The 13,811-nt window shown below is 39.8% G+C and overlaps 1 protein-coding gene across 10 annotated transcripts in view; it reads left to right on the forward strand.

Annotated features, from left to right (window-relative positions):
* Positions 1 to 13,811, forward strand: part of satb2 (SATB homeobox 2) — a 166,822-nt gene that overhangs the window by 136,318 nt on the left and 16,693 nt on the right. For 9 of the 10 annotated variants that reach the window (XM_072578925.1, XM_072578927.1, XM_072578924.1 and 6 more), the window contains one exon: positions 7,212 to 7,319. The exons of the other annotated variant lie outside the window; for it this stretch is intronic. In XM_072578925.1, the coding sequence (XP_072435026.1) occupies positions 7,212 to 7,319 (108 nt within the window). The remainder of the gene's footprint in view (positions 1 to 7,211; positions 7,320 to 13,811) is intronic. 10 annotated transcript variants of the gene reach the window in all.

Consider the following 13,811-nt stretch of genomic DNA (forward strand, 5'->3'; position numbering starts at 1 on the left):
TGGCAGGATCTGCACATGCCACCCTGCTGCCAAATAAATTGGCCTCCCACTGCCAAACTCACCTCGTTGGGAGGTGGGGGGGAGGGGTGGGCAAACTTTAAATACCTCCCACAGAGTTTTCAAAGGGATATTTATAGATTAAATGTGTGGACCTAGATTTGGCAGATGGTGCATAATGTGGGAAGATGTGAGGTGGTAGATTTGATGTGAAGAATGGAAATGCAGAACATTGTTTGAATGGAGAGAGACTACAGAATACTGGCATACAGAGGATCTGAGTGTTATCAGACATACATCATAAAAAATAGTGATGCATCTATAGCAAGTAATACGGAAAGCAAATGCAATATAGTGTAATGGGAATGGAGTATAAAGGTTATATAAGTCTTATTATGCTGTACAGAGAGATCATGTGGCCACAGCTGGAGTGCTGCATATAATTTCATCATCTTCTGTCCTCTGAATGAAGGAATGCCTGACTCACAACTCTATGATCTCCACTCTGAGGGGTGGGGAGTTTGGGGTGGGTGGGGGGGGGGTGCAGGGTCAGGGAGAGGTGATGAGGTGGAGATAGGATTGGGAAGCAGGTTTTGCATCAGCTAGCACAGGGGGTGAACACGATGCTGTTGGCACCAGTCTGACCCATCGTGCTTGCTTCCATCTAACTGATCACTTTTGCAAGATCAATCTGGTCCATGAACAACAAACATTGATGGCAGAGACTTCAACTTTCTTCCCATCACGTATTTGCTGATCACGGATATCTCATACCGTTTGTATCTGCCAATCTGGGGTGGACAAAATTAAAAATCACACAACACCAGGTTATAGTCCAACAGGTTTGTTTGGAAGCACTAGTTTTTGAAGCATTGCTTCTTCATCAGGTGGTTGTCCTGGTCATCAGCCACTTGATGAAGGAGCAATACTCCAAAAGCTAGTGCTTCCAAATAAACCTGTTGGACTATTGCCTGGTGTTGTGTGATTTTAAACTACTGGAGTGGAATTGAACTAAGAGCTCCTGGTACAAAGGCAACAATGTTATCTACTTCACCATGAGATCTCCTGCGTGTAGTCTAGATCTCCTCATTTAAGAAGGAATATAATTGTACTCGAGGCAATACAAGGCAGACTCTCTGGATTGATTCCAATGATGACATGGTTATTCTATGAAGAAAGTTGAATAGCATGGTCAGATACACTGTAGAGTTTAGAAGAATGACAGCTGTTCTTATCGAAATGTATAACATTCTGAGGGAGCCTGACAGAGTAGACATTTAGAGATTCTAGTGATCTGTGAATACAATGGTTTCTCAGAAGAGTGCAAGAAGTGGTAGGCCCAGGTGAGCAAGCTACGGAAGGGAAGGATGAAGAGTTGAAGAGCAATAATGACAGAGGATTTATTAAATCGAGGAATGGTCCAGTATTTCTCTGACCACAGATATGACTCCCTCATGCCAGAGCCATGGAAGGCATAAAACAGCTGCTGTATATTCCTTTGGTGGAGGGTGGTCAGACAGAGGTCATGACCCATTCAAAGGGAATGTAACCCCTAGTCCAAGTTTAGGGAGCTAAGTAGAAGTTAGCAAGCAAGACCTCCGATGTAGTAATCTCCGAATTACTTCCTAGCAGGATGCACCAATGAGTAATGAAACAGAAGGACAAGATGGGGAAATATATGGCTGGAAAAATGGGGCAGGAAGGAAGGCTTTAAATTATTCCTTGGAGCAAGTAAGGCTAAGAGGAGACTTGATAGAACCTTTCAAATTTATGAGAGATCTGACACAAGGGATAAAGAGAAACTGTTCACACTCTCAAATGGATCAATGGATTTTCCAAACAACTTTAAAGTGTTTATGAAGTGAGAAAGAAAATCTTTCCCCTAGCAAGTAGTTAAAGTCTGGAATGCACTGCCTCATGGTGTGGTGGAGGCACAAGGCATTCAAATGGGCATTGGATGATTATTTAAATATAAATAATGTGCAGGATTACGGGCAAAAGGCAGGAGATTGGCACAAGTTAAAATGTGCAGAAAACTAGAACAGGCACAATGAGCTCAAGGGTCACCTTCTGCATGTCACCAATTGTGATTGAGTGAAAGTTCTGGGACACTGGAGCGAGCACTGGAGAAGGTTCTGTAGAAACCAAATGGCTTGCACCTGAACCTAGCCAGGACTAAATTCTTTGTGGGGTATGTCTCTACTGCTGCTGGAAGGGTTGAAAGTAACTTAGCAGGAGTACAGAAAGCAGGAGAGAATAACAATATGGAGCAGCAGCTTATGTAAAACACTAGGAGAGGCAGAAAGCACTAGAATAGTGAATAGTAATTTAATCACTGTGGTCTGAGTAAGGGAGAAAGTAAAACTTTCTAAATCAGGATCATGCTGCATATACATGGAGGCATAGAGTATAGTTAATAAGATTGGGGAGTTACAGGTGCAGATTGCCACGTAGAACTACAATGTTGTCACGATAGCAGAGACCCTACCAAAGGCAGATGAGGTGTTAAATATTATTGGATAAAAGGTGTTCAGAAAAGAAAAGAAAGAGGGGATGATGATATTGATTAAAGAGGGCATGGCAGTGGTGGAGAAGGACGAAGCCAGAGCTCTCAAGGACAGATTCAATTTGGCTAGAGCTAAGGGTCTAGGAGGAATACAGCCTCATCTTTTGATGAGCCATTTACAGCTCTCTGAACTCAATGCTGAGTTCAACAACTTCCTATCATAGTCATTGCTGACATTTGTTCAGTCAGCTGTTGCTTGTACTGATTCATGGGTTATTAAATACAGCTCCTCCCATCCCATTTTATGGGCCTCTTATTTATTTCAGTTCTATCTCTTGTTGCCTTGTATCAATCATCTGTTTTGACATGTAGTCACTCCTCCGTTCTGCCCTATTCCTGACTTTCTCTTCCTCTCTCTCCTTATCTCTTCTTTCCCTGCCTCTGCACTTGTTTAAAACTGTTCCAATTTTAGCTTATACTAATTTGCTGAAAAGTCAGTGAGCTGAAAGGTTGACTGTTTTTTGCTCCCCAGTTTCTGTCTGAACTGTTGAGTATTAATTGGTGTTTTCTGCCTTGACTTCAAAATTTCAGCATCTGTGGTAATTTTTTTGATTGTTTATAGTTTCTCATTTGGCCTAAGCTGGTGTGTTGTGCGCAATTCTGCTCTTCAGGAATGATGTGAACAGTTTGGCAATACCACAAAAAAATGAACTGGAATGATACCACGGGCAATGGAAAGGCTAGAAAAGCTGGGCTTATTCTCATTAGAGCAGAGAAGGCTAAGAGCTTTACTGAAAATGTTCAAAATCGTGGAGGGCTTTGAGGGAGTGAATAAAGATAAACATTTCTGTGGTAGAAAGGTTGGTAAACAAAAGAAATAGATTTAATACGGTTGACAAAAAAAACAAGAATTGGCATATGAAAAATTTTCTTTACGCAGTAAGTTCTTGTCATCTGCAATGTAAGAGTGTGAAAATTTAACAGTAACTTCAAAAGCAAATTCGCTACATATTTGCAAGGAAAAGATTTGCATTGTGATTGGGGAATGAGTCAATGGATAGCTCAGGGTGAACATAGGTACAATGATTATAGAAAACACGGCAATCAAACTGTGTTTGGAAAAGTCCCACTAACAGCAGTGCAAGAAATGCCCACTTAATCTGTTTTGATGAATTGGATTGAGGGATGAACATTGGTTAATACTTCGGCCAGATCTTGCAATCATCCAACCGTGATTCACGAGTTCGAATTCAAATACATGTAGTGTCCTCTGAAGGACTGCATCTCTGTCAGTGCAGAACTGGCCCCATATATCAGTACTGCACTGATTATATCTTCAGCCCTAAGAATTGAACAATTTTCCAATTCAGCAGTGAGTACTGATATTGCTGAGCCAAAGCTGACACTTTGACCTCTACAACATTAGATTAGTGTTTGTACAGCTTAACAAATGCAGCCTTTGGAAAGGATCTGTATAGGTATGATATGCCAATTTGTTGCAGAAATTCTATCTCTTGCTAACTCTTGGGACGCTACCAACTTATTTTGACTGGAATTTTTAAGATTTAAGCTGTTTAATAGCTTTGCAGTTAGAATATTGCATTAAACTCAATCCTTTGAAAATATTTAAGCCTTGAAATTATTGCTTGCAGTGCAATCTATCCTTAATAATGCTAAAACATTGGAAATGTACAATTATTTGTTGAACTGGGAGACAATCTTTTCCATTGATAATGTTACTGTGGGATACTTCGTATTGAAAACTTACCCCTGTCGGAACCTGCTCTGTTCATTAAACTGGACAGTTGAAGATGTGAATCACCTCTATAAACCAGACAACTTTATAAGTAATGACACCACGCATATCACATAACTACGCATGAATTGAATCTGTACAGTCAAATAACTAAACTTTTTTATTTTCAGAAGGATAAACATGTTCTTCATTAAAACTATCCCACAATATATAAAAGTGTAAAATCTTGAATATCATTATCAGACTTGTTTTAGTCTCCCTGCTGTAAATAGCCTGGTTCATTGCTGGTCAGTCATTGATTATGGTCAGTCAGAGGACCTTCACATCATATATCACATATAATCAGATTAGATTAGATTACTTACAGTGTGGAAACAGGCCCTTTGGCCCAACAAGTCCACACCGACCCGCCGAAGCGCAACCCACCCATACCCCTATATCTACATCTACCCCTTACCTAACACTCCGGGCAATTTAGCATGGCCAATTCACCTGACCTGCACATCTTTGGACCGTGGGAGGAAACCGGAGCACCCGGAGGAAACCCATGCAGACACGGGGAGAACGTGCAAACTCCACACAGTCAGTCACCTGAGGCGGGAATTGAACCAGGGTCTCTGGCGCTGTGAGGCAGCAGTGCTAACCACTGTGCCACCGTGCCGCCCACTAATATGTGATAAAAGTTCACAGTTAATTTCTAAATGTAATTTTGGTTGTACAATTTAATGTCAGAGGTGCAATTTATAAAAGAAAAGTCAAATGATGAACCATTGATTGTCTAAATTAAAATTATCTGCATCAACTTGGGTACTTAGTTTACAGAAATACTCAATGATCAAGTTAACTTAGTTAAACCCTGAAGAAGCCTGAACTTGCCTCATGGTCAGGGTTATTTTCCATAACCCTAACAATGAGCAGTGAACAGTATCAGAATGAGGTACTGTAGTCAATTTCTTTCACTTCTCAGTTATGAGTAGTTAATAAAGACCTAACTTAGCAACTTGTGAAACATCAAATCACTTTTCTAAACCAAGCTTAGAAGGTTGAGCTTTCTGGTTACTATCTGCTGAGGAGCAGTTTTATGTCAGAGTGCCAGAGCAAGAGAAAGAGATGATGTCCTTCCTTGAAGACTGTAACATAATGGATGTGGCTGTGCACTGATCTATTTGATTTTAGAGCAGGAGTCCTTTAAACATCTGTCCCAGCCAAGCAATTCATTGTATAAGTGGGGTGAACTGCACAACTGACTTCTCAAATATTGCGAAGGGGATAATGCTGCATAGTGGCAATGAAAACATTGTCATTCTCTCCCAAGATTCTCTGCTTCATTTGCTACCATCAGCTAAGAGGACAAGTAGCTGTATCTCAGACCTGTATCCATGCTGTGCTGAATTTAATTGCTCAGAGCTGTGGGAGAGTGGTCGGTAATTTACTCCAAATTTTCCTGACAGTTCATCGTCACTCCCCATTCTCATCAATGGGATAACTGAGATTGGATGCAAATGTAAATATTATGAATATCCCCTCTGTTACAGTCTGCAGCATCAATCTGGTTACTTTTATCCATGAAAGTCTAAGAAAAGGAGAGACACAGCTTGAATAAATTGATTATACACAGGATTGTATGGAATAATGGAACAGGAAAGGCATGTGTCCTGGTAGATTTGCTGTGGCTGTGAGTACTGAGGCGATTTAGGTGGCAATTACAATTTATATATTGGATCACTAAACTTAACCAAGTTTAAGCAGGCAACAATCTGACCGTTGATTCGAAATTACAAATGATGACTGAGGACCATCATTGACTATCAGAAAATTGTCATTGAGGAATACCTTTGTACACCCTAACCTGCTGACAGGGAAAGGGGATGTAAGATACCTTGAGCAGGAAGTGAGGTGCAAGGAACAGCTTCAGCAGCAGAAAACATGTGTGTCAGAGAAAGATCATATCATACAATAAAACTTATTATACAGAGAATCACCTTTATTGTTAATTGGTAATCAAGATCTCGGGGTTATCATTGATAAGAAATTGAACTAGTCAACAATATAAATACTGAGGCTGTAAGAAATGGTCAGAGAATACTATAGCAATGAGCTTATATCCTGACCTACAGGGTCTATCCACCATTTACAAGGCACAAATAAAGAGTGTGATAGAAAACTTGCCACTTGCTTGATTAATTGCTGCTCCAAAAACACTTAAGAAGCTTAGTGCCATTCAGCAAGCAGCCCGGTAAATTGGTACCCCATCCACCAATATAAACATTCACTCCCCTTAACACCAATGCACAGTGGCAACAGTGGGTACTGACTACAAGATGCACAGCCATAACTTACCATGGTTTCTTTGACAGCGCCTTCCATATCCATAACCTCTACCATCTAGAAGGACAAGGACAGCAGATAGATGGGAACACCATCACTTGCATGTTCCCTCCAAGCGACACATCACCCTAACTTGGAACTATATCGCCAATCTTTCCTTGTAGCTGGGTCAAAATCCTGGAACTCCCTCCCTAACAGCCCCGAGAACAGCAGCAATTCAAAATGACCACTCACCAAGAATTTCTCAAGGATGATTAGGGAGGGAGAATAAATAATAGCCTGGCTGGTGAAACCCACAATCCATGAAAGAATACATTTTAAAAAGTGACATTAGGTGGTTCCAGGGTATCTTTTCAGTTGATATATTTTATTCTTTGTTAGCCTTGTGTATATACTATAAAACTACACATATTCATTGAGGCAATGGAAGGTGAAAGCCTTGCTGATGTTCCTGGTAAAGGTCTCACTTAGAATGAGTTCATTTTTAGCTGAGCGGCCTACTTCTGCCTGCCTGGGCTTAGATTTCTTCTATTCCAAGCCGGGCCACCTAGTGGGTTGCTCCCTAAAGAGCCAAGCATGTCACCCCCAAGGGGAAAACTTGACTTTGTCTGTCTCGCCCTGCAGCAGGCCCACATCCGATCGGCTGAGCATGGAGTTGCACTGGGATCAGCAGTCCTTAGAGAGTCCGTGACCCGTTCACCCACACTCCCGGCTGAAGGAGGATGCTTGAAGGTGAGCAACCTTGTATTGGGTGGGGAAGAGCGGTGATCCCAGTGAAAACTGTAACACGGTAAATGAAGCAAAATAGAGAAATTATTTCAAAAATAATAAATGCATCAGCTGGGACAAGAATAAATGGATTGTGCAGAAAGCAGATATAGATACAGACAATCTCATTCAAGGTAATCTGGTCGGAGGGATACAGCTGTGGTACCTGCTGTCTCTGTCCCATATGGAGGCAGGCAAGCATGTCATATGCAATGGGTCTGTTTCCCGAAACCTGCAGGATCTCACCCTGCAAAGCACAGCTGTAAATTAACAAACAGTTCCAGTGCTGCAAGGCCACGTACAGCAATAGTGAGATCGAGAGTTTCATGCAAATGAAGGCACTGATCATTTTCTTTGCTAGCTCAGGCACAACGATTAAATTCACACCACTCGTGCAGTAAATTTTTTGCTAATCAGTGGCTGATCATTTGCATAAATTATTCTGGTATAGGGATGAGGGCCATATTTCTTACATCCCCTCTTAACCCAACTCCCCTCCCCTCCGAAACGCCAAAGTCACTACACTGCAAACAGCAAACAGAAAAACGATTTAAAATCAGTAAGCTCAGACCGAGAATGAAGTGAGGGACTCGTCCCTCAGTCTTATAAAGAGCCTGAAATTGGCACATGAGTAAATTATATTTGTTAATGCTCTGGGCGTAGAAATATCATGCAGTTCGAATAAAAATGTAGTTCTGTAGAAAGTTGTTACGGTATTCTGTTACTGTATCTGCAAATTTAACTTTAAATATCCACTATCTTGATCATCCTGACCATGACAAAAGGTTTTTGAATGCTGCCCTAAATAAGACATGGGACACATCAACAAATCGTTTGCATTTTCAGTCCCACCAGGTGGATTAAGATAAAATGAACAAAAATAGTATTGGCTCCAAACTACTTAATACATTCTAAAGTGTAACTTAATTATCATGTATAAGAATGGTTATGATCATTTCAATATAAAAAAACAGCGCAAACATCCCATGTAAAATAGCCTCACACTGTCTCCATCAATCTATGATTCTACAAGTACTGCATCTCTAACAAGGATAGACACAGCTCATTTATGCAAGTAGCATTTAAATTCAATTACAGTTGCTGGCGAACTGCCTCTGTATCCAACCTCTCTTCATACGTATCTGCCATGTATTCATTTTGTCTGGCTTTGCAAACCTGCATGAGAAGGACATAACCAAGTACTTAACATGAACTAGAAGGTTTCAGCAAGTGGAAGTTTTACCATATCCCTTTAGCGCAAAAATGGAACTGGATTATTTGAATTTATAAACCTACCTATGCATCCACATATACAGACAGCTGGATAGATACACACATAGATATACAGGGCTCAGTTTTATAAACATTGTCAGGACCAAATGTAGGAACCAATCCTATGCCAGTGGGTGAGGAGAAACTAGGGTGGCATTTTCCTGGCTGTTAATGAAGAGTCCACTGTCAGAACAACAGTGTAGTTTGAGGATGGCATCCATCCTCTCAGAGCAGTCAGCCAATTCAGAGATGCAGCAGCTCTGCAGCATCAGCAGCAACCACCATTTAAGCAAGACACTGCTGAGACAGCAGAGTGAAGGAGAATTGTCTCTCTGCTCAGACACCCTCAAAAACAAAGTAAACTTTCTTTTACTGATCCATGTTCAAGTAGGTAACCTCTGGCGATTTTGGGAAGGGATGGTACAGTAACCATGGTGATTGTCATGCCTGCTGGGGACCTTCACACACCAACAAGTGATCATGAGGGAAAATGTATCATGGTGCTTGGAGATCACTGGGAGGCAACCAGGTTTTAACATGCACATGCACACACACACACACACACACACACACACACACACACATTCTCTTTCACATACACACACACATGTTGTCTCTCACACACAGACACGCTGTCTCTCACGTGCAAACATGTTCTAACACACTCTCTCGTAAATGTGTTCTTGCACACACATGCTTTCTCATACATACTCACTCTCTCACACACACATGTGCTCTCTCACGATCACACGTTCTCTCACACTCTCAAATGCTCTCTAACTCAGATGTTCTCATATTCTCACACATGCACTCTTTCACACATGTACACTTTCACACACATGCATACCCACAATCTGACACACACACACTCTCTTGCAAACACTTACATTTTAATTAATTATTGCCCATTAGATCCTGTATACTATTTATTAATTTGAAGACAAAACGATCAGATGATACTTCAGTCTTGTAATTTTACCAGCATTTGATACCATAGAAACAAATGGCTTCTCAATGCACCTTAAATATAAAATGCCAATCAAAATGAACAGTCTTTACCCAGTTGGTCAATGTAAAAATTTACAGTACTTGAAGGATTAAAAAGAAGCAGTCATATTAATTCTGAGTCATTTTCATTCACCTGATAATAGACAATAAACAGGCATTGTGCCAGAATTTTCTACCAAAATAACAGCAAGTTCACTTTAACAAGCAAATCATCAAACAAATTGTGTCCAAGAAGAGAAACATTGTCAATTATAAACGAATATTAAGTTGCTGGATGTTTTGCTCTGGTACACTCTCGAAAATGGCAGTTGACCATCAAACTCCCTTGACTTTTAAGAAATTGAAGTGTTTTCACTTTAATCAGCAGTTAATTTGGCCATAGGAATTTAGGGCTATTACTTAACGGAATAAATGCATTTCTTATTTGTGATATGTATAAACAAAAATTTGCATTCTGGAGTCTCACTTCGAAAGCTATTAGTTTTTTTTGCTGGAGATTTATAAACTGTAAAATGCTTTAATTTTTGCTTTTGCTTTTGCTCTCTATTTCCTTCTCTCTTCATCCTTTTTTAACTTCCTCTTCTTGAATCTGAACCGACTCAAATTCATCTTACATCCTTCTCCATCCTCCTTGTGTTTTCTGCACCCATAAATCTCAGTGGTTCTAATGTTCTTCTCAGCTTGTACCAATACAGCTAGCACTTCTTAAAAATTCACTTGTGGGACATGGGTGCCAGCATTTTTTTGCCAGTCCCCAGTTGCCCTTTAGAAGGTGCTTTCTTGAACTGTTACACACCATGTGCTATAGAGAGAGAGAGACCCACAGTGCCATTAGGGAGGGGATTCTAAGGTTTTGACCCAGTGACACTGGGGAAATGGCAATATATTTCCAAGCTCGGATGGTGAGTGGCTTGGAGGGGAACGTGCAGGTAATGCAAATGATTGTGGAGTTGACCAGTGAAGGAAAATTTTGAAAATTTTGACACAGTAAGCTACAACTTTAATAAGTTCTCTGCCAACACCTCATCTAAGAAACATTGCCATTGTTTATACAGAATGCAGTAAATGTTAAATACTTGGGTCCACCAATATAGTTAACCAGATTTATGGGGTTTAAGACTTAATTCAGAAACTATCCCACCTAGAAATATATTCCATTTACATGCAATTCATTAAAACAAATTTAACATAATTGGGTCTGTTAGATTTTAATTGAACCACAAATGAACATTGAGTGGTTTAAGCCATGTGACTGGGAAAACTCAAATTGTACCAATCAAAAACCACCACTACCGACCAGACCACACACATGTGCAAGGAACACATGAGGTTGCGATCTAAGGCAGTCATATTGAAAGTGTTTTGAGAATCTTCCCCCATCGAAGTTTAAAGCAAGTTATCACCTGAATCTAATTTAGCATTCTAAGTTCAGCATGTTGAAATCTAGGATTGAACAATCCCACCTGCAAATAAAACTGGAAGCTAATCCCTGGTCTTTTTTCATTTCACATGTAAAATTCCATGGATTTTCAAGAAAAGTATTCCAGAGCACTACCATAACACCAGTACATATTACAACTTTCCTAAACATGATCATTCAATATCTAACTTCCTTCCCTACAGGCATGTACTGCAATATTTCACACATGGCTCCCAGCTGCTTTTAATTGTGGTGTTTAGAACATCATCCCCTTTATCTTCTTTGTTTCTCTTCTTATCTGGTTTAATCTGTGTACTCCTGAAACATTATTATTTAGAGAATTGGATTTCATTTTTCCCAACGGATTTAACATCTGATGTCTGCTGCTGGAGAAATTGCACTTCTTCAACCCAACATTTACCTTGATGTCTCCCATAGTTTATAAATAATTTCTTAATTATTACCACACCCATGACGTAAGTACTAATAAAATGCAGAGAGAATATTGCCCAAAATATAGCAGTTGTGCTAAAGAAACAAAACTATATGAACTGTCTGCATCAGGAGAGAATGCTTTGTCTTCAGTCATGCAGCACCTTTTCTCTATAATTTTGATAATTCTGATCTTGCAACAATTCCTAGAGTTTTACATACAGTTACTCTATTAATTTTCCAACACCCACTTTATTTTGTTGATTACTTGAAGATGTTTCAGGCGTCCCTTTGTCTCCTTTCAGTTGTTTTGTTCACTACTGTCACCACTGGGCTTGAGAAAAGCCACCTTTTATTGGAAAGTGTCCAGCAAATTTGGTTGCAATCATAAGTTATGAAGCTTTGATGTATTTTTAAAAATGCAGCATTTTAAAGACAACTCCTTTAGCTTTTATTTGATTGAAATTATAATTCCAGTACAATGGTTAAATAGATGCTCGAGTTTGGGTTTGTGGGTCACGCAAGACATTGTAACCTCCTTTCCATTAACTTTTCACCTGAGCATCTTGATCTCCCTGTATGAGTGTTCTGTCAAAGATAAGTGAGAGGAAGCAAGAGAGAACAGCTATACTTATGTACAATGATGGTGAAAACTGTCTATTACAACAATTACTTCCTGAATTTATGAGTGCTGCTTCAACAGCAATAAATAAATGCATACCTCTGACTCAATCACCAATACTTTGTCTTTTTTTAATGAGAGAATAAGAGAAAATAGTCGCAAATTTCTCAACAAAGTGCTTGTAAAACAAGGAAATAATGAAACAGATACAACAGAGAAAAATGCATCAATGCCACGTGAGTATCTGCTATGGTGACATGATGGATGTAACTTGCCATGATTGGCCACATTTTTGTGGTGAATGGAAAGTAACATTGCGAATCTTACACCATAGATCTGATCAATAGCACACAAGTAACCAACTGTAAAACTAAATCTCTCAAAAAGTATAAAATTCTATTAAATATTAACCACTTCTTAAGTGATTGCGGCCTGCTCTGTGGTTTAAGTACCTGCACATTTTAGACGAACATGGAAATCTGCAATTGTGAATCACTGATGTCAAGAGTGGCAGGAAGTGGGAATTAATCATTACTCCTCGAAAAGTTAGATTGTTGCACATTTTGTCATCAATCCTGAAAGTAAGTGCAACTTATTTAAAACAAATCATACCATCTGACTGCTGGTGACTTACATTTCTTAGAATAGTGCTATACCTTGCTCTAACCATCTTAAATACAGTTCTGCTAAGGGACCTGACTTTGGTTGGGACATGCTATGCAAACATCCAATCTCTCCGAGAGACCAGATCATGATTTTCTTTAAGGTGTTGTTATGTATCATTCATTTGAAGACCCTAATTTATTGCGGTACAGCAGAGTCTTTGGTCTTTTAATCATTCTCCTGAGGATGATTTATGCTCTTTTGTATGGTTCACCTGAAGGCATCAAGGAAATAATTAAGAAACTACTGAAAACATTGCCGATTATTTGAAAAACCTGCCTGACTCACTAATGTCCTCCAGGGAAGGAAATCTGCCATCCTTGCCTGGTCTGGTCTATATGTGTCTCTAGAGCCACAGCAATGTGACTGACCCTCAACTGCCCGCTGAAATGTCCTAGCAAGCCATTGGATTAGAGGGTAGCTAGGAACAAGCAATAAGTGCTGGCCAGCCAGTGACGCCCACATCCCACAAGTGAATTAAAAACAAGACAGTGTTTGTACTTTGCTGCTAGGCTGATGACTGCGGCACAACCAGACAACCTAAACCAAGGCCTCGTTTGTTCTCCTAGATGGATGTAAAAGATTCATTCAGATAATTGGAAAATTACATAGAATTACACAGTTTGTTTTCCAGCCTAGCAACAGGCACCACAGCCTACTGTTCTCTGCTGGTATTAAGGTTCCACATGAACCTAATTCAGCCTCACAATTTATCAACATATTCTGCTATTCTTTTTATCTGGTATCTCCTTAAATTAATAATTGCTATTCACCTCAACAATTCGAGATATTGTCTTACCCATTTTCGCAACTCTCTGAGTAAAGGGATTCCCCCTGAATTCAGTATTGAATCTTTAATTAGTAGCGCATAAATTCATGGAGATGCACAGCATGGAAACAGTCCCTTCGGTCCATGCCTCCTGACCAGATATTCTAAATCAATATAGTTCCATTTGCCAGCATTTGGCCCACATTCCTCTAAACCCTTCCAATTCATATACCCATCCAGATGCCTTTAAAATTTTGTAATTTTACCAGC

Source organism: Chiloscyllium punctatum, chromosome 10 (genome assembly GCF_047496795.1).
Source record: "Chiloscyllium punctatum isolate Juve2018m chromosome 10, sChiPun1.3, whole genome shotgun sequence".
NCBI lineage: Eukaryota > Metazoa > Chordata > Chondrichthyes > Orectolobiformes > Hemiscylliidae > Chiloscyllium > Chiloscyllium punctatum.